The sequence below is a fragment of the Salmo salar genome, chromosome ssa13 (genome assembly GCF_905237065.1).
Source record: "Salmo salar chromosome ssa13, Ssal_v3.1, whole genome shotgun sequence".
NCBI lineage: Eukaryota > Metazoa > Chordata > Actinopteri > Salmoniformes > Salmonidae > Salmo > Salmo salar.
In genome coordinates, this window is record NC_059454.1 from 74,262,049 (window position 1) to 74,289,828 (window position 27,780).

Here is a 27,780-nt window from a genome sequence, read left to right on the forward strand (position 1 = left end):
ATAGAAGAAGAAGACGGAACGTAAACTACTCAACATGGAGACAGCAGTTGATAAACTGGAGGCGATGGTAAGGTTTTACAAACCACTTTAATTTCTAAACCAGCGAAAGTAAACCTATGCTCCTTGTCTTTAGATACGAATCGTTTTTTCTGTGGTCAATTAGCTATTTGAGCAAATGCGTCAAAAATAGGAATGCAACGTTAGCAAAGTGAGAGGATCTAAATAAAAAAAATCTGCCATTTTCGTAGGAAAAAAATATTTCCAGGAAAAGAACCATGAAAACATACTATGCTAGCTAAGTGTTTTCTGTGAAGAAAACCAAAATGCAAAAAAAAATTCGCTTGTGTGACGTTGCCCATGTTCAGTGTTTATTTAGGTAGTTAGCTATCTCGATAGCTTATTTGCCACACGTTTCACAATGAGTACGAGAGACTGCGCCTGCAAAGAGGACATAAATTAGTCGGTGTCCCCGCGCTGGCTCGTCGTCGTACGTGGTCGTTCACGTTTAAAAGCGAAATTTCACGCGATCATATGAAAGTTGTACACATTCGTTGTTAGCCAATCGAAAGATAAAGGAGAGAGTTTGCAATGTCTGATCAACGATATTAACATTTGTGGGAGTTCCAATCAATGCGCGTATCAAACGTACAATATGCAACTGTTACAAACTACCCATTGGGCACCCCACGTTATTTCAACGTGGACATTTTAGGTAATATTTGGTTGAGTCATTGAACAATGAGATTTCAGTCTTTTATTCACTCACTCATAGTCAGCCAGAAGTTTGTTGAATCTCATTGTGGTATCACTTAGTCTGATTTAATCAGGCTCTAATACACAATAAATTGGTATATAGGTCCTGAGACATTTATGTAGAGTATTGGATAATTGTTCCTTACAAGCCAGAATGTTTCATAAAATTACATTTAAACTTGCTCTACCGGTTGTCTGTGCAGTTTGTCCTTCTGCTGCTAGAAAATTGAGACATTGACAGAGCAGTGTTATTAGTGCTGAGCGATTTAACCAAAATGTCTTATTTTAGGTTCATTTATTTGCACTTTTTTCTGTGAGCTTAATGCACACATTGAACAGTTTCTCTAGAGATAAATCAGATCCAGCCTGAGCTGTGCAATGTAGTAGAAAGTTGTAGTTTCCAACAGGCCAATATTCTACATAGTTTAGTGCAACAAAATGTGGTAATTAACTATAATAGCTAGGTTTCCATCCAATTGGCTTCAGATTTTCATGCAAGTATTCTAAAGTCTGCATAAAGAAAATATGCATATTTCCCTCCAGTGCTGTGTTTCCACCAAACTGACTTGTTGCAGAGAACTCAGTGCATGATGATATAACTTACATTTTGTGTGCACTTTCATGTACCGAATAAAAATCTAAAGTTCAGTGTGTTTCCGTCACATTTTCAACTCTACCGATAGTTTTGTCAGAAACTGTGTTGAATAGCAAATGTGCCTACTCTGGTCTTGGCACTGGCGCTCTTGCCAACAGCTCGCAGATACAGTGCGAGAGCATCAATCATGTATTTGTATTTATTATCGACCCCCATTAGCCAACAGCTACTCTTCCTGGGGTCTGGCAAAATTAAGGCAGTTATACAATTTGAAAAACATTTACAGAATTCACAACACACTGTGTGCCCTCAGGCCCATACTCCACTACCACATATCTACAATGCCAAATCCATATGTACGTGTCCGTATATTATCGTGTGTGTTTATGCATGTGTCTGTGCCTATGTTTGTGTTACTTCACAGTCTACGCCATTCCATAAGGTGTATTATTTATTTTTTTACCAGCTTTTTGAATCTGATTCTACTGCTTGCGTCAGTTACCTGATGTGGAATAGAGTTCCGTGTAGTCATGGCTCTATGTAGTACTTTGCGCCTCCCATAGTCTGTTCCATACTTGGGGACTGTGAAGAGACCTCTGGTGGCATGTCTTGTGGGGTATGCATGGGTGTTCTGTCACCAGAATATAACACCTTTGATATTTATTGGAAAGGAGCATCAACTTCATAGTGTGCACTTTCAATACCCTGTGAAGTTCGTCATTAACTTACTTCATCTGTAGCCTAATAAACTGCATAGTTTCCTGAGTTGTAGTGGGAGGACCAGACACTATATTTTAGTCATTTAGCAGATGCTCTTATCCAGAGCGACTTACAGTAGTGAATGCATACATTTCATTTTTTTTTCATTTCATACATTTTTTTTTTCTTCTTCGTACTTGGCCCCCCGTGGGAATCGAACCCACAACCCTGGCGTTGCAAACACCATGCTCTACCAACTGAGCTACAGGGAAGGCCATATCATCCCATGTCTCCAAGTTTGCTTCAATATTATGGTTATTATATCAGTATTTGCGCATAAAGGCAACCGCCATTTCTCACATAATACATTTTGCCGACACAAATATCCCACCATGTCGAATGAACAAATGATCTGTTGCAATTTACAAAATTGTACCGAAACCTCCGGTTTCCATCACATCTATTGTGATAATAAAAAAATACAAATACGGTATGACTTTACTCGCATGAAAACTGTCGATGGAAACATAGTTACTGACCATAATCCATTGCGCATCTACTTGTCCAGTCTGTTTCTTTTTACACCTGCTATGAAAGAGAAGAATGCGTGATCATGAGGGGATATAGAGAGCACCTATTGCTTCGCCAGGTATCTCTACCTGAAAATACACAATCTAAGTGATTGATAGTTAGTATTCAGAAGTCATAGAAGTTGGCCTGATTTACTTCGAAGAACTACAAAATAGAGATGAGAAGGTGAAATGAAATAATAAAGCCATTAAGTAAAACAAATGTAATATACACAACTGAAATATTTTATTAAAGTATTGTGAATAAAATATGGTTAATAAGTGATAAGCATTCATGGGCAGTCACTACCATCATGGGACTTTTATTAATTGCTTTATTCTGTGTTACAGCATTCAACCCAAAAAATGGAAATCGAAAACTGATGTTTTTAAAGAATCAAACCAAACCGACTTCAAAAATAACTAATCGCTCAGCACTAAGTGTTATTAACCCGACTTTCAGTACACTGGTCTGTATATCGTTTTGTACATCCAGGTTTTTATTTTCAATACTGATGCAATTCGCACAGTGACAAACACTTGCACAGTATAGCCGAGCCTAACCGAACCACAGACCAAACGGCAAACACTTCCAGCTGATTGTGAGGAAACGTGCTTCGGGGGACTACTTTAGGTTACATTCGACTATGTTTACATATTGTGCATCACGTGCAATGAGTTGAGATAGATAATACAAACCACAGAACCCACCGTGCCTCAGAAAGTGGGTAAACAACACTTTCCTGTGACCCTATTTACACCTACCACCAAAAGGACCAGCATGTACAACAGGTAAAGTAACCTCAAATGTTATTTTATTCAACATTCTGGCTTACAGAGACTATTAGTGGTGTCAAGATTCTATTCCGCTGGGAATCGGCTCCTAAGATTCAGTATTTTTAGAACGAAAGATACTGAGTACTTACCTTATTTACATAAGAATTCAGACCCTTTGCTATGAGACTCGAAATTGAGCTCAAGTCCATCCTGTTTCCATTGATCATCCTCGATGTATCTACAACTTGTTTGGAGTCCACCCATGGTAAATTCAATTGATTGGACATGATTTGGAAAGGCACAAACCTGTCTATACAAGGTCCCACAGTTGACCGTGCATGTCAGAGCAAAAACCAAGCCATGAGGTCGAAGGAATTGTCCGTAGAGCTCCGAGACAGGATTGTGTTGAGGCACAGATCTGGGGAAGGGTACCAAAAAAATTCTGTTCCCGAAGAACACAGTGGCCTCCATCATTCTTACATGGAAAAAGTTTGGAACCACCAAGACTTCCTAGATCTGGCCAAACAGAAATTGGGGGAGAATGTGACCAAGAAACCCGATGGTCACTCAGAGGGCTCCAGAGTTCCTCTGTGAAGACGGGAGAACCTTCCAGAAGGACAACCATCTCTGCAGTGCTCCACCAATAAGGCCTTTGTGGCCAGACAGAAGCCACTCCACAGTAAAAGGCACTTGACAGCCCGTGTAGAGTTTGCCAAAAGGCACCTAAAGACTCTCAGACCATGAGAAATAAGATTCTCTGGTCTGATGAAACCAAGATTGAACTATTTCGCCTGAATGCCAAGCGTCACGTCTGGATGAAACCTGACACCATCCCTGGCACCATCCCTACGGTGAAGCATGGTGGTGGCAGCATCATGCTGTGGGGATGTTTTTCAGCGGCAGGGACTGAGAGACTAGTCCGGATCAAGGGAAAGATCAATGGAGCAAAGTACAGAGAGATACTTGATGAAAACCTGGTCAGGACCTCAGACTAGGGAGAAGGTTCACCTTCTACCGAGACAATGACCCTAAGTACACAGCCAAGACAATGCAGCAGTGGCTTTGGGACAAGTCTCAATGGCCTTAAGTGGCCCAGCCAGAGCCCGGACTTAAACCCGATCGAACATCTCTGGAGAGTACTGAAAATAGCTGTGCAGCAACGCTCCCATCCAACCTGACAGCGCTTGAGAGGATCTGCAGAGAAGAATGAGAGAAATTCCCCAAATACAGGTGTGCCAAGCTTGTAGCGTCATACCCAAGAAGACTCAAATCACTGCCAAAGATGTTTTTTAAAAGTATTTAGTAAAGGGTCTGAATACCTATGTAAATGTGATATTACATTTTTATTTTTTTTGTAATAAATTGGCACAAAAAAAAATGTTTGCTCCAATTTAGAAAGTCTGTTACGTTACAATGGGGGGAAAAGTCAAGGGGCCTGAATGCTTTCCGAATGCACTGGATGTCCATGGTATCGCATCGAGACAAGTAAACTAAAGATCTTGAGCGATAGCCTCACTCTGGTCCAAAATATGGTAAAAGAAAACCGATTGAGTTGTTTTAAAAAGATTATGATACTTATATGGTATTTCCAAATATATTTATATCAGGTTTACTGATCTTAAAGTTTTGACAATGGAGTAGTTAACTGCTGCTTTCAGTGTAGCAAAGCTCATGATTAACACCTGCTTCATTGGTCAATCATACCTCTATTGGAGGTAGCGGGAGAACCTCTTAAACAGAAGCTTTAAATCTGTGGGTCAGTTGTTAAACAAGTATTTTTAAAGGCCCATTATCAGCAACCATCACTCCTGTGTTCAAGTTAGCTAATCCAAGTTTATCATTTTTAAAAGGCTAATTGATCATTAGAAAACCCTTTTGCAATTATGTTAGCTGAAAACTGTTCTGATTAGAGAAGCAATAAAACTGTCCTTTAGACTTGTTGAGTATCTGGAGCATTGGCATTTGTGGGTTCGATTACAGGCTCAAAATGGCCAGAAACAAAGAACTTTCTCCTGAAACTCGTCAGTCTATTCTTGTTCTGAGAAATGAAGGCTATTCCATGTGAGAAATTGCCAAGAAACTGAAGATCTCGTACAACGCTGTGTACTACTCCCTTCACAGAACAGCGCAAACTGTCTCTAACCAGAATAGAAAGAGTGGGAGTCCCCGGTGCACAATAGTCTACCAACTATAATTTTCCTGTGTATTTCAGATGGAATCAAGGCATTAGAATGTACCAGATGCCACCAAAAATAGAGCTTGTTCAGCAAAACATTCTTAACCTGGGCGGGATCTGGCTACTTTTTCTATTTGGCTGGCTACTCCATGTGCTTGTGGAAAACACTATTCTTTAACTTTGTTTTTGGTTGAGATGAAGATGTGAATCCAACATATTAATGAGTAACTTGAAGATTACATCTGAAATCAGCCAAAGTTTGAAACCGAAGGCCTACACTGCATTCAGAAAGTATTCAGACCCCTTGACTTTTTCCACATGTTACGTTACAGTATTATTCTAAAATGGATTAATCTAGTCACAATAGCCCATAATGAAAAAGCAAAAACAGTTTTCATGCGAATATTCCAAAATATGCATTACAGAAAATTTTTATTTTCCCACCAGTGGTTTTTCTGCTAAACTGACTTGTAGCAGATAGTGCACACTGACACTTTTCGCTAAAGTTTTCATGTACAGAATAAAAATCTAAAGTTCAGTGTATTTACAGCACATTTTCAACTGTACTGATAGTTTTGTCACAAACATTTCCGTTAAGTAGCAAATGTGCCTGCTTTGGTCTTTGGCAGTTGCGCTATAGCCAACAGCTTGCAAATTCAGTGCGGTTAGGCTGGTCTACATGATTAGATTACTATGGATCGAGCAAAAAAAAACGTTTATTTTTCTAGCTGCAGTCAACCATTGATCACTACGTCACCAGAATAAGACCCTCAATATTTATTGGAAAGGAGCATCGAGTTCATCACCGTGCCATTTCACTACCCTGTGAAGTTCATTGATTTAATCTGTAACTTAATAAACTGCATGGTTTCCCGAGTCGTAGTGGGAGGATGACACTATCGTTGCGTGATTCCAAGTTTACTTCGATATGATTGTTATTATATCAATACTTGCACTTAAAGGCGTTTCTACCACCATTTCTCGCATAATTAATTTTACCGACACACAAAGATCCCACCATGTCGAACAAACAAATGATCTGTCGGCATTTATAAAATTGTACCGAAACTTCCTATTTCCATCACACCTGTCGTGAATTTGTTTTATACATGGTATGACTTGGCTTGCATAAAAATGTGGATGGAAACGTAGGTTGTCACTCTGTTGATCATTTGTTACAATGATGACATAATCCTGTGGTTGAAATTCGACCCTCAAAACAACAGTTGATTACTTTTTTCTAAACCAAATGTATTTTCCGCATAGATTCCACATCACAATATGTTGACAACCAGTTTGTGCCCAGTGGGTAGTAACTAGACTATTCAAATATGATGCATTCGCTATCTATTCAGCTCCCCATAGTCATGTAGCTTCACTTGCTTGTTTCTCTCTGCTGACAATCACTGGATTTCAAAACTGGTTTTACTTTAGGTTTAGATAAAATATTAATGGGTGAATCAGCTTTTCTTGATCTGGCTCAGCCAATCCAATTAAAGTTTCAGTCATGTAGTTAATTATTTCTCTAGTTTGACAGGAGGTTGGATGTCTCCCGTTTTATTTCAGGACTGATAACACAGGATAAAGAGGAATCCATTGTTGTGTCTGTCTGTCCAGTGCCCCTTTTATATTGTCCTACTGGTGACCCTCTAATGAAAGCAGTGCAATGTTAAAAGGGCATTGGTCAGGGATTATTCCCAAGGAGGTTTTGTAAGATGTAGGTGTGAACCTTTGCTCAACAAAGCTGTTTGCATGTGCTCTGACTTCATTGCACTACTGTATTGGACAGCTAGCAGTGCAATAGTATTGTCAAAGCATCTGAAAGCAGCAAAGACCACTTGGACAAATGAAGCCGCAATAACTGTAGGACAAAGTGGCAAAAGCTGCCACTCACCTCACCAAAGGGGGGAGGGATTCAGACCGGAGTTACTCGCTTAAATGCAACTGTATTCCTTTTTCTCTGTACAAGTATTCTGACCTTGAGCTTAAGCATGGGAGAACGCATGTGTCAGCCAGTTATTCGTTTGGGGTGGAGATCACAGAAATGGTGTGTGGCAGAGGTGTGTACAGATACACCATATTCTGAATTTGTCTTAATTCCACGAGTTTAACACGCAAGGAAACCTTGAATAAGGTCGATCAACCTGTCAGTTCCATGTGAAAAAAACAACTTTGTTTTTTTCCCCCGATACAAATTACACCAATCTCTACGCACTGTAATTTTATAAATTGGTAAGAGCTATTGATGAGACCTAGGTAATCCGTTTACAAAAAAATTGGCACAGGAGGGTAGTGCGTTTGAATTTTTTTTTCAATATTTTTTTCCCTGTTTTTTTTTTTTCTTCTCCCCCCTGATTTACGTTTGCAATTTTGCAGGTTTTACTATTATGTCTTCCATATAGCCAAATATTTTCATCCTCTTGCATGCGCCTCCATTATCGAGGTGTTTTGGTACTTCCCTTGTGCACTACGCTTTTCTGAGTGCTTACTATACCACCGGTCAATGTTGTCTACCAGTCAACTGTCTAGCCTGCCCTCTATCCATAGTGACAATAGTGGTAGGTGGATCGTTTGTCCAGATCTGCAATAGGTTAACTACCGCTCATACCACAAACAAAATCATAAAAATCTGCACCAGTTTTCAATATATATAGTGCATTGGGAAAGTTTTCAGACCCTTGACTTTTTTCCCCGTTTTGTTACTTTATAGCCTTGTTCTAAAATGTATTACAATGTTGTTTCCCCTCAATCTACACACAATACCCCATAATGACAAAGCAAAAACCAGGTTTTTCGATTTTTGGGTGAAAAAAAAATAAAAAAATAAAACTGAAACATCACTTACATAAGTATTCAGACCCTTAACTCAGTACTTTGTTGAAGCACCTTTGGCAGCGATTACAGCCTTGAGTTTTCTTGGGTATGACACTACAAGCACACCTGTATTTGGGGAGTTTCTCCCATCCTTCTCTGCAGATCCTCTCAAGCTCTGTCAGGTTATATGGGGAGCGTCGCTGTACAGCTAATTTCAGTTCTCCAGATGTGTTCAAGTCCGGGCTCTGGCTAGGCCACTCAAGGACATTCAGAGACTTGTCCCGAAGCCACTCCTGCATTGTCTTGGCTGTGTGCTTAGGGCAGTTGTCTTGTTGGAAGGTGAACCGTTGCCCCAGTCTGAGGTCCTGAGCGCTCTGGAGCAGGTTTTCATCAAGGATCTCTCTGTACTTTGCTCCATTCATCTTTCGTCTCCCTGTCCCTGCCGCTGGAAAACATCCCCACAGCATGATGCAGCCACCACCCTGCTTCACCGTAGGGATGGTTCCAGGTTTCCTCCAGACATGATGCTTGTTATTCAGGCCAAAGCGTTCAATCTTGGTTTCATCAGACCAGAGAATCTTGTTTCTCATGGTCTGAGAGTTCTTTAGGTGCCTTTTTGCAAACTGAATGGAAACAGGATGAACTTGAGCTCAATTTCAAGTCTCATAGCAAAGGGTCTGAATACTTATGTAAATAAGGTATTTATGTTTTTATACATTTGCAAACATTTCTAAACCTGTTTTTCCGTCGCCATTATTGGGTATTGTGTGTCGATTGCAGAGGATTTGTATTTAATACATTTTAGAATAAAGCTGTAATGTTATAAAATGGGGAAGGGGTCTGAATACTTTCTGAATGCACTGTATATCCACAAGATGGAGGAATAGCTAATTGGCAGCGGAGAGGCCAGGTGCGTCATTGTGCATGAAAGAACAGTGAAGACAGGTAGTTTAAAAAGCTCCCCTATTGATCTTGTTTAGGGACAATACAATTATACTAATTAGACTTGATATCATAAGGTGAATGCACCCATTTGTAAGTCACTCTGGATAAGAGCGTCTGCTAAATGACGTAAATGTAATGTAAATGTAGCCTACAACACCAAAATCCAATGAATAATTGCATTGTTGTTTTCAAGTGAGTACAATTCTCTAGCCTGTAAACTGCAGTGAAAATGTCATTTGAATAATTACCAAAAGCCCTGTTATTTGAATGTTTCATTCCATTTGGATCAGTTGTGAGTCTACTCTCGACAGATTATAGAAAGTTACAGTAGCAGGACAGTCTGGCTGTATTTTTACTTGTGATACTGATGCGCTGTCTGTTGCTGATCATCCTTCTCCAAAGTCGTCCTGTGGCAACATAGGCCTATGCTCTCAGCAAGCCCAGTTATTCAGGAAAGCTTAATACACGTTCTTCCTCCTTTCCGATCCAAGAGGCTATTCCTTGACCTAGAACCTAATGCTTCGATATAGCCTAAATATTTGTCATTTAACTTTTAGAATGTATTACCTTTTTGTGTGAGGCATAAACATAACTAGTCATAATGTTTTAATCTGATTAGCCTACAGGACACTTTGAAGTAGCCTGTCTGCTCACGTTCATCCATTCCACTCGATTATAATTCCAGCATCCAAACTGCGCAATGGCCATTCTATTAATGGAAAGAGACGACATCTGTTACAAAACATAAAGGTTTAATGACATTCTGAGATTGTCAAATCAAGCCTTCAATACTGAGTAGGGAGTATTTTCTGTTTGTCGAGATTTGACATGCTCTACTTGATTGTGGTGTTGAAAATGCAAACCATGATGATAAGTCGTTAATCGGTATGCAGTTATGCGTTGCTTATTGGTTGTGTGTGGTGCGTTGGAACAGAAACCTGTTAGTGGAAAATTTGTTGCATATATTTTACATAATTATAAATCTAGCATCAAAGTGTTGGTCTGATTTTCCCCCTAGCTGATCACTGCAGCCGGCTCTGATCGTAGTGTAATGATACATGCAGGGAGAGTGAGCTCGTCCTTCGTCGTTGGCGAACCCTCAACCGTCTTGGCCATTTGCCCTGCATGGCATCGACTGTGCCACAAAACCATGTTGAATTGGTTTGTCGATATCCACGTTTATAAACACAGGGTTGCTACAATATTTATTTTTACAATTGTTATTTATGGTGGTAATTGTCTTCAAGTAAATTTTTAGGGTTAGGGTGTGTAAATGTTTTTACAGTACAAGGAAAGGGTGGTGTGAAAATATTTTATGTTGAGGGTGTGGATTTTTTTTAATGACACCTCAAGTTGGACATTTAAACCTGTCCCTAAGGGGATTGAAAATATAAATGATAATTGTTTAGATCTATTTTACCTTATGAGCATCTGGAGACAAATGTGAAACCAGTCATATTTCAGCAAACTGAAAAGCATGTCATCATGTGCCTGCAGCATACCACCCTGCATATCACTGCTGGCTTGCCTCTGAAGCTAAGCAGGGTTGGTCCTGGCCGATCCTTGGATGGGAGACCAGATGCTGCTGGAAAGGCATTCTTCCCTCTGATATAGAGGTCGACCGATTATGATTTTTCAATGCCGATACCGATTATTGGAGGACCAAAAAAAAGCCAATACTGATTAATCGGCCGATGGTTTTTTTATTTTTTTTTATTTATATATTTTTATATATTTATTTATTTATATATATTTATTTATTTATTTATTTTTTTAAATATGAAAAAATAAATAAATAATTTATGAAATTTAAAATTACAAATTTAAAAATAAAAACGTTTTTTATTTTTGTTTAATTTTTGTAATATTTAAATGGATTTGATTGATGTATTATATTAAGTTAAAATAAATAAAAAGTGTTCATTCAGTATTGTTGTAATAGTCATTATTACATATATATGACTATTACAACAATACTGAATGAACACTTTTTATTTATTTTAACTTAATATAATACATCAATCAAATCCATTTTGCCTCAAATAAATAATGAAACATGTTTGGTTTAAATAATGCAAAACAAAGTGTTGGAGAAGAAAGTAAAAGTACAATATGTGCCATGTAAAAAAGCTAACGTTTAAGTTCCTTGCTCAGAACATGAGAACATATGAAAGCTGGTGGTTCCTTTTAACATGCGTCTTCAATATTCCTAGGGAAGAAGTTTTAGGTTGTAGTTATTATAGGAATTATAGGATTATTTCTCTCTCTACGATTTGTATTTCATATACCATTGACTATTGGATGTTCTTATGGGCACTTTAGTATTGCCAGTGTAACAGTATAGCTTCCGTCCCTCTCCTCGCTCCTACCTGGGCTCGAACCAGGAACACATTGATAACAGCCACCCTCGAAGCAGCGTTACCCATGTAGAGCAAGGGGAACAACTACTCCAAGTCTCAGAGCGAGTGACGTTTGAAACGCTATTAGTGCGCACCCGCGAACTAGCTGCTGGCAAATTTACGAAAGTGCTGTTTGAATGAATGCTTACGAGCCTGCTGCTGCCTACCACTGCTGTCAGACTGCTCTATCAAATATCGAATCATAGACTTAATTATAACATAATAACACACAGAAATACGAGCCTTAGGTCATTAATATGGTCAAATCCGGAAACTATCATTTCAAAAATAAAACATTTTATTCTTTCAGTGAAATACAGAACCGTTCCGTATTTTATCTAACGGGTGGCATCCCTAAGTCTAAATATTCCTGTTACATTGCACAACCTTCAATGTTATGTCATAATTATGTTCATTTCTGGAAAATTAATTACGGCCTTTGTTAGGAATAATTGGACTTCACACAGTCCGCAGTGAGCCAGGCGGCCCAAACGGCTGTATATACCCTGACTGCTTGCGCGGAACGCTAGAGAAGTGACACAAATTTATGTTAGCAGGCAATATTAACTAAATATGCAGGTTTAAAAATATATACTTGTGTATTGATTTTAAAGAAAGGCATTGATGTTTATGGTTAGGTACATTGGTGCAACGACAGTGCTTTTTTCGCAAATGCGCTTGTTAAATCATCACCCGTTTGTCGAAGTAGACTGATTCGATGAGAAATTAACAGGCACCGCATCGATTATATGCAACGCAGGACACGTTAGATAAACTAGTAATATCATCAACCATGTGTAGTTAACTAGTGATTATGTTACGATTAAACTTATCTTCTAAAAAAACTATCAATGCTAGCTAGCAACTTTCCTTGGCTTCTTGCTGCCCTTGCGTAACAGGTAGTCAGCCTGCCATGTAGCCTCCTCGTGGAGTGCAATGTAAGGCAGGTGGTTAGAGCGTTGGACTAGTAACCGGAAGGTTGCAGAAACGAATCCCCCCTAATTAATCGGCCATTCAGATTAATCGGTCGACCTCTACTCTGGTCTAAGTAGATCCCAGGGCAGTGAAGGGGACATTGCTCTGCGTAGGGTGCTGTCTTTCTGATGAGATGTTAAACGGGTGTCCTCACTAAATATCACATGGCACTTATCGTATGAGTAGGGGTGTTAACCCCGGTGTCACGGCTAAATTCCCAACCTGGCCTATTCCATCATGGCCACCTAATCATCCCCCTCATTCCTAATTGGCATATATCACTCCTCTCCACTTTGTGTGATGAGTATTCTGGCACAAAAAAGGTTGCCGTGCATAACCCAGGTGTGTGCCACACATTGGTGGTGGATTAGGTGAGTTTCCCCCTTACCGCCCAGACTTTTACTTTTTTTTTTTTATGTTATTTATTTTATTACATTTTCTATCATAGTGGCTAATATTTAATACAATATCTGTAGCCACCGTCAGTAATAACCACATACAGTACATAATAACTGGCACTTTAGTGCAGTGATTGTTAGTTTCCTTAAATTTATAGCCTAAATGTATCATTCCATTACATCGTTAGTTTACCTTTCTTTCCTCTGTCACGTTTGTGTGGTTGTTTTTGAAGGTCGCTAGCAATAGTGGATCATATAAGCCTAAAGTATTACATGTAGCCTATTTGAGTCATTTTAATTTTTTTATTAGGATTCCCAATTGACTGCAGCCGAGGCAGCGGCTACTCTTCTTGGGGTCCAAACAGGAAACAACATAACAAATAAAATACATAATATGCATAAATTATACATAGCACTACAGTCGTGGCCAAAAGTTTTGAGAATGACACAAATATTAATTTTCAGTCTGCTGCCTCAGTTTGTGTGATGGCATTTTAGTAACCATTGAGTCTATATGTTTTGACCATGATGGTGTGCTATCTAGGGTGACACCCAGCAGGTTAGTCTCTTCAACTTGCTCAATTCAAGAATAGATCCAGATGAGGTTTAGATCCAGATGAGGTTTAGGGTTGAGCGAGTGATTTGTCCTAAAAATTATGATTTTAGTTTTTTAGATATTTAGCACCAGCCTATAGTAAGTTACCGATTCTAAAACTGACTGAAGATCTATATTAAGTGTCAGCCACTTATTTTACTGTTGCAGCTGACATGTATACTGTGAAGTTGTCAGTGTACATGGACACAGGCTTTATTCAAGGTCAGTGGAAGGTTATTAGTAAACAGAGAAAACAATAATGGTCCAAGCCAGCTGCCCTGCGGTACACCACACTCTACCGAATTTGCATTAGAGAGGGTTACATTAAAGAAAACCATCTGTTCTACTGGATAGGTAACTGTCCATCCATGATAAAGCAGAGGATGTTAATCCATAACACCTATGTTTTTTCAGCAATATGTTATGATCTATGATATCAAAGGCTCCACTGAAGTCTAACAAAACAGCTCCCACAATCTCAGTAATTTACCATCCAGGTTGTCGGTTCCAGGTGGTTTGACCTTTATTTATAGATGGCAATATTTTTTTCAACTCTTCCACACTAGCTTTGCGGAATTTATTGCTACGGTCTTTCATTATTTGGTTTGTTACGCATGAAGATGAATGCTCAGCATTTTTTGTTTGCATGTCATGCCTAAGTTTTTGCTAATCTTGTCAACCAAAAAATGAAAACCCCCTAACGTCTATTGAGGCACCGGTGCGTCAATCTATGTAACACAATACAAAAGAATCCCATCAAAATCTCTCAGTTTAAAACCTGTTGGGGCTACAGGTTAGCAATGAACCCCGAGTCGGGATTGCTAACAAGGCTGGAAATTCAAAACATAAAAAATATAATAATTTCAATTTCTCAAACAATCAACTATTTTACACAATTTAAAAGATAAATATCTCCTTCATCTAACCACATTGTTCGATTTTCAAAGAGGCTTTACGGCAAAAGCATAAAGTTAGATTATGTTAGGACAGTACATAGCCACAAAAGTACAAACATCCAATTTCAATTCAAGGTCAGGCGTCACCAAAAGCAGAAACCAGCTAAAATTATGCACCAACCTTTGACAATCTCCATCAGATGACACTCCTAGGACATTATGTTATACAATACATGCATTTTTTGTTCCATCAAGTTCATATTTATATCCAAAAACAGCATTTTACAGTAGCGTGAAATTCAGATTTTTTTCTTCTCTGAAATGCTTCCGGTGAACATAACAAAATTACTATTCGAAAACATTGGTAAATTATAATATTGTCATTCAAAGAATAATATATTATCATCTCGTAATTGCTACCGAATGGCCAGATCTCAAAATAACTTTACTGGGAAATCACATTTTGCAATAAACGGGGTGCTATGCTAAGAACAATAAGCTATGCTATACAGTTAGCATCATCTAATATCGATAATAACATTGTAAATATCCCCTAACCTTTGATTATCTCCATCAGAAGGCACTGCCAGGATTTCCCAGGTCCGGAACAAATGTGGTTTCTTTTGACAAAGTTCATAATTTATGTCCAAATAACACCAAGTAGTTTGCGTTCATTATGCTCCCACAAAACGTGGTGGGGGGGGGGGCGTAAAATCACGCCGAAAAGCTAAAAAAACCTAGTAAATAATCTATTTACGTTCGTTCAAACATGTCAAACGTTGTTTATCATTAATCTTTTGGTCCATTTTTAACGTTAAACAGCAGTAATATTTTCACACAACCTATCCTATGTCTAGATAAACAATTGTGACAAACTCACGCTTCTCAGATTTATGCGCAGGCGCAAAAAAATGAAGTGACGACATGTCAACTTCCATGCATTCTAATTTGCTCTCTGTTTATCATAGACGCTTCAAACAACTTTATAAAGATCGTTGACATCTAGTGGAAGCCGTAGGAGTTGCGAAATGAATCCTTTCTCACTATGGTATCTATAAAACAATGACACTAAATAGTACAGTCACAAAATTCACATTTTTTTAAATCTATTTTTCACAGGTTTTTGCCTGCAATATGAGTTTTGTTATACTTACAGACACCATTCAAACTGTTTTAGAAAATTCAGAGTGTTTTCTATCCTAATGTGTTAATAATAAGCATATCCTAGCTTCTGAGTTGGTGTAGGAGGCAGTTAAAAATGGGCACATATTTTTTTCAAAATTTCTCAATACTGCCCCCGAGCCCCAACAGGGAGATACAGTTGAAGTCGGAAGTTTACATACACATAGGTTGGAGTCATTAAAACTCGCTTTTCAACCACTCCACAAAATTTCTAGTTAGAAAACTATAGTTTTGGCAAGTCGGTTAGGATATCTACTTTGTGCATGACACAAGTAATTTTTCCAACAATTGTTTAGACAGATTATTTCCCTTATAATTCACTGTATCACAATTCCAGTGGGTCAGAAGTTTACATACACTAAATTGACTGTGCCTTTAAACAGCTTGGAAATAGCCTTCCCTGTAGCTCAGTTGGTAGAGCATGGTGTTTGCAACGCATGGTGTTTGCAACGCCAGGGTTGTGGGTTCGATTCCCACGGGGGGCCAGTATGGAGAAAAAAAATGTATGAAATTAAATGTATGAACTGTATTCACTACTGTAAGTCGCTCTGGATAAGAGCGTCTGCTAAATGACTAAAATGTAAAATGTAAATGTAAATGTAAAATTCCAGAAAATTATGTCATGGCTTGAGAAGCTTCTGATAAGCTAATTGACATCATTTGAGTCAATTGGAGGTGTACCTGTGGATGTATTTCAAGGCCTACCTTCAAACTCAGTGCATCTTTCCTTGACATCATGAGAAAATCAAAAGAAATCAGCCAAGACCTCAGAAAAACAAGTGTAGACCTCCAAGTCTGGCTCATCCTTGGGAGCAATTTCCAAACGCCTGCAGGTGCCACGTTCATCTGTACAAACAATAGTACGCAAGGATAAACACCATGGGACCACGCAGCCGTCATACCGCTCAGGAAGGAGACGTGTTCTGTCTCCTAGAGATTAATGTACTTTGGTGCAAATCAATCCCAGAACAACAGTGAAGATGCTGCAGGAATCGGTACAAAAGTATCTATATCCACAGTAAAATGAGTCCTATATCGACAACCTGAAAGGCCGCTCAGCAAGGAAGAAGCCACTGCTCCAAAACCACCATTTAAAAAAAAAACAGACTACGGTTTGCAACTGCACATGGGGACAAAGATCGTACTTTTTCGAGAAATGTCCTCTGGACTGATGAAACAAAAATAGAACTGTTTGGCCATAATGACCATCATTATGTTTGGCGGAAAAGGGGGGAGGCCTGCAAGCCGAAGAACACCATCCCAACCGTGAAGCACGGGGGTGGCAGCATCATGTTGTGGGGGTGTTTTGCTGCAGGAGGGACTGGTGCACTTCCCAAAATAGATGGCATCATGAGGAAAGACAACGATGTGGATATACTGAAGCAACATCTCAAGACATCAGTCAGGAAGTTAAGCTTGGTTGCAAATGGGTCTTCCAAATGGACAATGACTCCAAGCGTACTTCCAAAGTTGTGGCAAAATGTATTAAAGACAACAAAGTGGCCATCACAAAGCCCTGGCCTCAATCCTATAGAAAATTTGTGAGCATAACTGAAAAAGTGAGTGTGAGCAAGAAGGCCTACAAACCTGACTCAGTTACACCAGCTCTGTCAGGTGGAATGGGCCAAAATTCACCCAACTTATTGTGGGACGTTTGCGGAAGGCTACCCAAAACATTTGACCCAAATTAAATATTTTAAAGCCATGCTACCAAATACTAATTGAGTGTATATAAACTTCTGACCCACTGGGAATATGATGAAACAAATTAAAGCTGAAATAAATCATTGTCTCTACTATTATTCTGACTTTTCACATTCTTAAAATAAAGTGGTCATCCTAACTGGCCTAAGACAGGGATTTTTACTCTGATTAAAGGTCAGGAATTGTGAAAACGGAGTTTAAATGTATTTGGCTCAGGTGTATGTAAACTTCCGACTTCAACTGTACACACACACACACACACACACACACACACACACACACACACACACACACACACACACACACACACACACACAGTGCATTCGGAAAGTATTCAGACCCCTTTTTTTTCACGTTACGGCCTTATTCTAAAAATGAGGCAATTCATTTTTCCCTCATCAGTCTACATATACAATACCACATAATGACAACGCGAAAACAGGTTTTTCGAAATGTTTTATTTCCGTAAGTATTCAGACCCTTTGCTATATGACTCGAAATTGAGAACCGGTGCATCCTATTACCAAGATCATCCTTGATGTTTCTACAACTTGATTAGGGTCCACCTGTGGTAAATTAAATTGATTGGACATGATTTGGAATGGCACACACCTGTCTATATAAGATCCCACAGTTGACACTGCATGCCAGAGAAAAAAATCAAGCCATGAGGTTGAAGGAATTGTCCGTAGAATTCCGAGACAGGATGTGAAGGCACAGATCAGGGGAAGGGTTCCCAAAAAATGTCTGCAGCATTAAACATCCCCCAAGAACACAGTGGCCTCCATCTTCCAGTTAAGAATGATATTTGGAATCACCATGACTCTTCCTAGAGCTGGCCGCCCTGCCAAACTGAGCAATCGGGGGAGAAGGACCTTGGTCAGGGAGGTGAACAAGAACCCTATGGTCACTCTGACAGAGCTCCAGAGTTCCTCTGTGGAGATTGGAGAACCTTCCAGAAGGACAGCCATGTCAGCAGCACAGTCTTTATGGTAGAGTGGCCAGACTGAAGCCACTCCACAGTAAAAGGCACATGACATCCCGCTTGGTGTTGCCAAAAGGCACCTAAAGGACTCTGACCATGAGAAACAATATTCTCAGGTCTGATGAAACCAAGATTGAACTCTTTAGCCTGAATGCCAAGCGTCACATCTGTAGGAAACATGGCAGCATCATGCTGTGGGGAAATTTTTCAGCGGCAGGGCCTGGGAGACTATTCAGGATCGAGGGGAAAGATGAACGGAGCAAAGTACAGAGAAATCCTTGTTGAAAACCTGCTCCAGGGTGTTCAAGAGTTCAGACTGGGGCGAAGGTTCACCTTCCAACAGGATAATGACCCTAAGCACACGGACAAGGCAGGAGTGGCTTCAGGACTTCGTGTTTTTTGGGGGGTTTTTTAACACATTTTTAAAGACCTGTTTTTGATTTGTCATTATGGGGTAATGTGTGTAGATTGAGGAAATATATACACTGCTCAAAAAAATAAAGGGAACACCTAAACAACACAATGTAACTCCAAGTCAATCACACTTCTGTGAAATCAAACTGTCCACTTAGGAAGCAACACTGATTGACAATAAGTTTTGCATGCTGTTGTGCAAATGGAATAGACAACAGGTGGAAATGATAGGCAATTAGCAAGACACCCCCAATAAAGGAGTGGTTCTGCAGGTGGTGACCACAGACCACTTCTCAGTTCCTATGCTTCCTGGCTGATGTTTTGGTCACTTTTGAATGCTGGCGGTGCTTTCACTCTAGTGGTAGCATGAGACGGAGTCTACAACCCACACAAGTGGCTCAGGTAGTGCAGCTCATCCAGGATGGCACATCAATGCGAGCTGTGGAAAGAAGGTTTGCTGTGTCTGTCAGCGTAGTGTCCAGAGCATGGAGGCACTACCAGGAGACAGGCCAGTACATCAGGAGACGTGGAGGAGGCCGTAGGAGGGCAACAACCCAGCAGCAGGACCGCTACCTCCGCCTTTGTGCAAAGAGGCCTGCAAAATGACCTCCAGCAGGCCACAAATGTGCATGTGTCTGCTCAAACGGTCAGAAACAGAATCCATGAGGGTGGTATGAGGGCCCGACATCTACAGGTGGGGGTTGTGCTTACAGCCCAACACCGTGCAGGACGTTTGGCATTTGCCAGAGAACACCAAGATTGGCAAATTCGCCACTGGCGCCCTGTGCTCTTCACAGATGAAAGCAGGTTCACAGTGAGTACGTGACAGACGTGACAGAGTCTGGAGACGCCGTGGAGAACGTTCTGCTGCCTGCAACATCCTCCAGCATGACCGGTTTGGCGGTGGGTCAGTCGTGTGGGGTGGCATTTCTTTGGGGGGCCGCACAGCCCTCCATGTGCTCGCCAGAGGTAGCCTGACTGCCATTAGGTACCGAGATTAGATCCTCAGACCCCTTGTGAGACCATATGCTGGTGCGGTTGGCCCTGGGTTCCTCCTAATGCAAGACAATGCTAGACCTCATATGGCTGGAGTGTGTCAGCAGTTCCTGCAAGAGGAAGGCATTGATGCCATGGACTGGCCCGCCCGTTCCCCAGACCTGAATCCAATTGAGCACATCTGGGACATCATGTCTCGCTCCATCCACCAACGCCACGTTGCACCACAGACTGTCCAGGATTTGGCGGATACTTTAGTCCAGGTCTGGGAGGAGATCCCTCAGGAGACCATCCGCCACCTCATCAGGAGCATGCCCAGGTGTTGTAGGGAGGTCATACAGGCACGTGGAGGCCACACACACTACTGAGCCTCATTTTGACTTGTTTTAAGGACATTACATCAAAGTTGGATCAGCAGTGTAGTGTGGTTTTCCACTTGAATTTTGAGTGTGACTCCAAATCCAGACCTCCATGGGTTGATAAATTGGATTTCCATTGATTATTTTTGTGATTTTGTTGTCAGCACATTCAACTATGTAAAGAAAAAAGTATTTAATAAGATTATTTCTTTCATTCAGATCTAGGATGTGTTGTTTAAGTGTTCCCTTTATTTTTTTGAGATGTATATATATTATTATTATTTTTTTCAATTTTAGGAAAAGTCTAACTTAACAACGTGGAAAAAGTCAAGGGGTCGGAATACTTTCAAATGCACCGTACCTCCTCTGTTGATCTCATACATTATCAAGTCTTTCCCACATTATCCAGATACTGGCCGTTAGGACTTGGTGGTTTATAGCAACTTCACACAAGAATAGGCTATATGGAACATAGACCATACATAGCTGTTCAAACCTGGAGCCTAGTGCATGGTTCACAACAACTGAATTGTTTTCATCAGTTCCATTAGGGTAGATTTATAGGATCATTGTTCAATCCCCGATTTGTACACTTTTCCTCCCTTTCAAATATTTCATGAATTGAACAATTGAATATGGTAACTTTCAGGATGAATCAAATCACTCCATTTATGATTCACCAATACATTTTGTGCATAAATGCTTTCCAACCCTGTTTTATGTATGATTCATGTACACTTTCCTAACCCTAAATAGTCTACAAGATCTGAGTATTTTTAGATCTACCAATTAGTGCTAAGAAGGAGCCATCTAAATATTCTTTCTTTCATTGATCCCTATTCTGTGCTCTTTCTCAACGTATATTCTAGTGACTCTGTCGCGAAATTTCTAATTAAAGGTACATCGTATTTGAATGGATGGCTTTAGATAAATGTACTGAAAACCCTTTTGAATGGAAACTTAACAAAAAAATCTGTGGGCTAGCAAGTGGGAGAGTTTTCAGCAGTTGAATAACATTTTAATCAGTGTGCGCAAGGGAGCCACACCTGCAAAGCCCATTGCGCACCTGCATAAGGTAAGTCTGAATACCGACTATTGAAGCGCATAAATCAAAACAAATAGGGCATAGCCCAAATAGTCCTGCAAAGCCCATTGCACCCCAAGGAATGGATGTGCATATAATTAGGAATTAGAACTCTGGGATAGGCATGGGGGGGGGTTTATTTAATTAAAATCTGCAGTGAAGATCAATGGTCTTATTAATTCAGGCAGAGTCCAACTGAGCAATAATCTTACTCTGCAGGTGAGGGAATTATGTGAAATCTATCAAAGCAAGTCTGGAACTTTTGTCCCCATCAGTCAGCTTCCATTTCTCATTAGGAGGAGGATCTACCTAAACTTCCAAAAATTGACCATTTTATTTGTATTTACATTTTTTCTCTTTCATACCTTCTGAATATGTTTTGTGTTACATGCCTATTGAACTCGACCCTGATAAAAATTAAAAAAATTCCCCCCTCCATTTTGATAAAGTGACAAGCATTTGATTGATCCAAAGTCCTGAAACCCTATCAGTATTGTCTCTGCTGTCCACTTTGAGTAGTGCAATGTTGCTTTTAGGGTTTCAGTGTTTTGGTTAAAGCCTCACAGAAGGCACTATGCGTCTCAGCTTTCATCATGCACCTTTCGGGAGGCAACAGTTTTGTGGCTGAAGTCTTCGAAAGATGTGACTGATCCTTTCACTCATTTTGTTTACCATATCATATGGAGACAGAAACATCAACTTTATCATAAGTAGACATAATTGCAAATGATTAAATCCTTCCAATACAAATAAAAAAAATGTTTTTGTTATGAATTGAACTTTAATTAAATGAGTTGACTCTTCACATGGGATGATTTCACTGAACAGCAAAAGAAAGGGAATATTGAATGATCCCCAATGATCCATCGCATCTCCCAAAAACATTTTCAACATATCTGTAAAATGATAGTCTTGAAACTAAAGCTTTGGTTGTATTCCTCTCAGGCTTCCATGACTTCTTCCTGGACCTCCTCAATGTCCACCTCTTGAACATCAGACTCTGTTGCCTCAGCTTCACTGTCACTTTCCAACCTTTTTGAGGATGGCTCGTTGTCAGGCTCAAATTTGCCCAGATGGCCATCAATTTGTCAACCCTTGTATTGGTCAGCCTGGTGTGTGTGTGTGTGTGTGTGTGTGTGTGTTCCCAAACAAGGACCAGTTGCGCTCTGAGGCGGCTGATGTTGGTGGGATTTGGAGGATGATGGAGGCAACAGGGGAAAAAGCCACCAGGTGGCTGATGTGTTAGCACGACTACCATATTGCATCTCCATCCCAAAGCCCTTGCTTGGAAGTGTACTTCGCCAGACTGCCAAGAACCTTGCCCTCATCCTGGCCAAGATGGTGAGACACGGTAGTGATGACACCATAGGCCTTGTTGATCTCTGCACCAGACAGGATGCTCTTAACAGCATACTTGGGGTCCAACGTACGCTGCAGCGTATATGGGCTTCAGGCAGAAGTCTTCAAGCTTTTTGATGTATTTCAGAACTGCAGTTTCCTCTGCTTGGAGCAACAGTGAAGTGGGCAGGGCAGTACGGATTTCTTCTCTTAAATCTGCAAGCAGAGTCAACATCAGGCAGGATGGCATTGTCTCCCTCAATCTGTGCAATGGCTACTGCTATAGGTTTCAGGCTCCTTTCCACTCTCGCAAAATGCATCATCCAGGAGGATCCTCTTGATGGTGCTGTCCATATCGGCAGACTGATATGGCCATTTCTTGGAGAGACTCCTTCCACTCCAGGAGACTGTCAAACATGATGACAACACCACCCCAACGGGTGTTGTGGTGCTCTTCTCACATTGCTTGGTGAGGTAGGTTGCTGCTATAACTTAATGACCCTTCACATACTTAGCCATTTCCTTGGCTCTCTTGTAGAGTGTATCCATTGTTTTCAGTTCCATGATGTCCTTGAGGAGCAGATTCAATGCATGAGCAGCACAGCCAATGGGTGTGATGTGAGGGTAGGACTCCTCCACTTTAGACCAAGCAGCCTTCATGTTCACAGCCTTGTCTGTCACCAGTGTAAATACCTTATTTGGTCCAAGGTCATTGATGACCGCCTTCAGCTCATCTGCAATGTAGAGACCGGTGTGTCTGTTGTCCCTTGTGTCTGTGCTCTTGTAGAATACTGGTTGAGGGGTGGAGATGATGTAGTTAATTATTCCTTGCCCACAAGCATTCGACCACCCATCAGAGATGATTGCAATAGTCTGCTTTCTCTATGATTTGCTTGACCTGCACTTGAACTCTGTTGAACTCTGCATCCAGCAAATGAGTAGATAAAGCATGTCTGGTTGGAGGGGTGTATGCTGGGCGAAGAATATTCAGAAATCTTTTCCAACGCACATTGCCTGTGAGCATCAGAGGTGAACCAGTTGCATACACAGCTCGAGCAAGACATTCATCAGCATTTCTCTGACTACGTTCCTCCATTGAGTCAAAAAAACTTCAGATTCCAGGAGGACCATGAGCTGTTGCTATCGATAAAGTGTCTGATTCATAATTTTCACCTCGAATAGAAGTAGAGGGACTTTTGTCAGAGGTTGCTTGTTGTGAGCGCTGAGGGAACTTTATGCACTTGGTCAGATGATTCTGCATTTTTGTTGCATTCTTCACATATGATTTGGCACAGTATTTGCAAATGTACACAGCTTTTCCTTATATATTAGCTGCAGTGAAATGTCTCCACCCACCAGATGTGGCATTTTCCTGTAAAGATTAGAAAAAAGCTAGTAAAAAAAAAAAATCCATGTACAGATAAATAGTTAAGCAGGTAGATTAAACAACTCCTTTGTAAGATAAATGTTTTAAAATGAAACATGTATGGAAAAAGGAGAATTAACACTCAGTTAGCAGGCTCAAGCAAGCAAAAACTAACTAGCAGAAATTCTTAACAAGTTAGAAATGATTTCAACACACTTTGCTGTAGTAACTTCTTATGGCTCAAATTCCGTTACTATAAATATTAAACTTTCATGAAATCACACATGCAATACACCAAATTAAAGCTACACTTGTTGTTAATCCAGCCAACGATTTCAAAAAGGCTTTACGGCGAAAGCAAACCATGCGATTTATCTGAGGATCGCACCCCACCAAACAAACAGACAATCATAATTCAACCCACCAGGCGTGACCCGAAAATCTGAAATAAAGATATAATTCATGCCTTACCTTTGACGAGCTTCTTCTGTTGGCACTCCCAATATGTCCCATAAACATCACAAATGGTCCTTTTGTTCGATTAATTCCGTCGTTATATATCCAAAATGTCAATTTATTTGGCGTGTTTTATTCAGAAAAACACCGGTTCCAACTCGCGTAACATGACTACAAAATATCTCATAAGTTACCTGTAATCTTTGTCCAAACATTTCAAACAACTTTCCTAATACAACTTTATGTATTTTTTTAACGTAAATAATTGATCAAATTTAAGACGGGATAAACTGCGTTCAATACCGGAGGAAAACAAAGTGGAGAGTGCTTTCGGGTCACGCGCCTCAACCAACAGTACACTTCACTCGACCCTCGTTCTGAACAGGGCTACTTCTTCATTACACAAAGGAAAAACATCAACCAATTTCTAAAGACTGTTGACATCCAGTGGAAGCGATAGGAACCATAAGCAACTGCCTTAGAATTCTAGATTCCCATTGAAAAACCATTGAAAAGAGAGTGACCTCATTCTTTTTTCCCTGGATGGTTTGTCCACAGGGTTTTGCCTGCCAAATAAGTTATGTTATACTCACAGACATCATTCAAACAGTTTTAGAAACTACAGAGTGTTTTCTATCCAAATCTACTAATAATATGAATATCCTAGCTTCTGGGCCTGAGTAGCAGGCAGTTTACTTTGGGCACGCTTTTCATCCGGATGTGAAAATACCGCCCCCTAGCCTAGAGAAGTTAACAAAGAATATTTTGTCATATATTCACCCCACCCAGTATTGTAATCAAAACTTACCAGAAAGCATGTAGTCCTTGGCTCTGACAGTGTAGTAGTGTGGGCTCAATAGCATCTCATTAGTGTGCAAGATCTTGAGAATCATCTGTACATGTGATGGAAGAATGCACTGTGCATGCAGAGGGTTGCAATTCCATTGAATTGCGGATAGTTTAAAATTCCCATGAAAAAATCCCCGGAAAGTTTCCGACACTTTGCAACCATAGTTCATAGTATTGACAGATCTGCACATGCAATGATTTTCCGTGTGTAATAATGATTGTGTAAGGCTTGTAGTACACTAAACCAACTGTCCTTTCAGTTCCAGAAGGCAGAGGCTGACATGGAGTACATGGAGAAGCGGCTAAGGCTGGACTTCCTGACTAATGTTCCAGAAAACAGTGCAGCAGAGGTGAATACACCACAGTACTGAGTTACAAACATGTCCTCAGAACAGACCAACAGACAAGTCACCCAATCCCTTTCCACTCTATCCACAAAAGGCAATGCTACAGTGTATATAATACATCTCTGAACTTCTGCCATGCAGACAGTGTAGCCAACATTCTGTTAAATCAATATGACCCACGTTCTCGTGACCACAGGAAAACCCTATGAAGCTGCTGGAGAACCTGTCAGCCATCAAGACGAGGCATGCGGCTCTGTGCACACAAGTGCAGGAGATCGCAGCCGAGCAGAAGCAATCAATGGACGCCATACGAGTGCACCTCGACACCACTGTGCAGCTGGTGCAACAGTTACAGCAGACTGCTGATGTTGAGGTAGACTATTCCCTCTACGTACATCCGACACTGTCAACCAACTCTTTTCAATGTTAAAGGGTGGTTTAAATCATGTGCAATTCAGAATTTATATTTGTACTTGTACTGTTTTGTAGCTTCCAACAGTGACTGAGACGGAGCAGGAGTCTGCAGAGTTCCTTGGTTTATCAGTCAATCAAAACACAATAGAGGTAAGTCCATTTGCTGGAGCTAAGGTTTTGTTGCGTACAGGAGCAGAGGAACGATATTTCACAGATGTCATTCTGTGTAACACTGACATTGTATGGGCACTACTTTTGATTGTCCAATTTTACAGCCCATGCTATTCAGAAAAATATATAGCTTTACTGCTCAGGATTTCTCAACTCTTTCCTTCAGTGAAATGTTATGGTCGTCTTGTAATATCCCAGTATTACAATATATTGTAATATAACAGTAATATGCCAATGTTTGTCTGTTAACAGGTACCGATGTCTATGGAGCTTCCAGCCCAAGAGCTGCCTCAGTGTAAGTAATGGTTAACCCCAAATCTCCCCTCTGCATATGTCTTAGACACAAACCCCTATTGAAGTAATTTGTAACCAACATATTATGTACATAGCTAAATAGGAAATGTTCAATTTGGAGCATTTATATTGATACTGTAACAGCCAACAATGACACAACATTCCTCTTCAAGGAATCCATGTGAAACCCAAAAAAGGGCTCCGTACTCTACAGACAGGAATATGGCGACTGAAGCCAACGCGAGTGTGTTCTGTCCACAGCCTCGAGGGAGGGCGAGTTTGAGGAGGTGAGTGAAGCCACACTGGAGGCAGTGCCGTGCAGCATGCGTGCCAACGTCAAGCTGGCCAACCTCAATGCCTTCTACAAGCAGCTGCATGAGTACTTCTCCTTCAGAAAAAACAGGTCAGACGAGTCATATTCGTGCCGAGATGCATATACCTTTACACAGAAACCCCCAGTTGTCAAGGCAATGTCCGAATTGTTTTAATGCTGAACAGTTAACTGCTGGACCAGAGTCACACCCTGTGTCATATGAATGTTTAGTAAGTTGTATGCATTTTGTGGATGTTCTTGCAACTTCCAACTTTGCCACTCTTTCTCCAGTGGTGCCCTCAGTTTGCCGAAGATGAAGCAGATGAACATGAAGGTTAGCGACGCCAAGCTGAAGACGTTGCAACACCTCTCTCTCATTGAGCTAGACATGAAAGGGCATGTTCGTCTGCTACTGTGAGACTGAGGAACCTGCATAGCCGAGAGGCTAAAATATAAGACCGCACTGAGTATGTGATGAAAAGTGACTGATTCTGCCCATCTCTCCTTTTCCATTTGCTAGTCATATTAGCCTCATTGAAGGGGTTTCAGTTGAATCCTCATGCCTACATATGCTGTGGTTCCATTTAATTTGCTAGATATTTTTCTTAAATGACACCCCAGAATTTTCTTTCAGGAATTGACATCAGAAGCAAAAATTCCAGATGGGATCAAGTCATCACATGTTTCTAGGGTGCTGTAAGGGGAAGGCGGTTGGGCCATATTGTAAATTAAGGTGCACTATTTTTGTAAAGAGTTTAATGTTGGATAAGTATGTAGGGTTTTCTGGCTAATGTATCAGCGAAATTCATTTCACCTGTAAATATGTGATGAAAGATTTAATTCCACTGACTTTCCAACTGTACGTCTTGTGTCAAGCGTCAATGTATTTTATGATCCTTCATTAAATTGAAATATTC

At 40.4% G+C, this 27,780-nt stretch overlaps 1 protein-coding gene across 1 annotated transcript; it reads left to right on the top strand.

Moving 5' to 3' along the window:
* On the top strand, positions 1-27,780 carry ska2 (spindle and kinetochore associated complex subunit 2). Its single transcript, NM_001140608.2, has 7 exons — positions 1-67; positions 25,585-25,674; positions 25,868-26,044; positions 26,161-26,235; positions 26,509-26,551; positions 26,812-26,953; positions 27,155-27,780. Exons 1-7 carry the CDS (start codon positions 35-37, stop codon positions 27,279-27,281), a joined length of 687 nt encoding a protein of 228 aa, NP_001134080.1. The 5' UTR covers positions 1-34; the 3' UTR covers positions 27,282-27,780.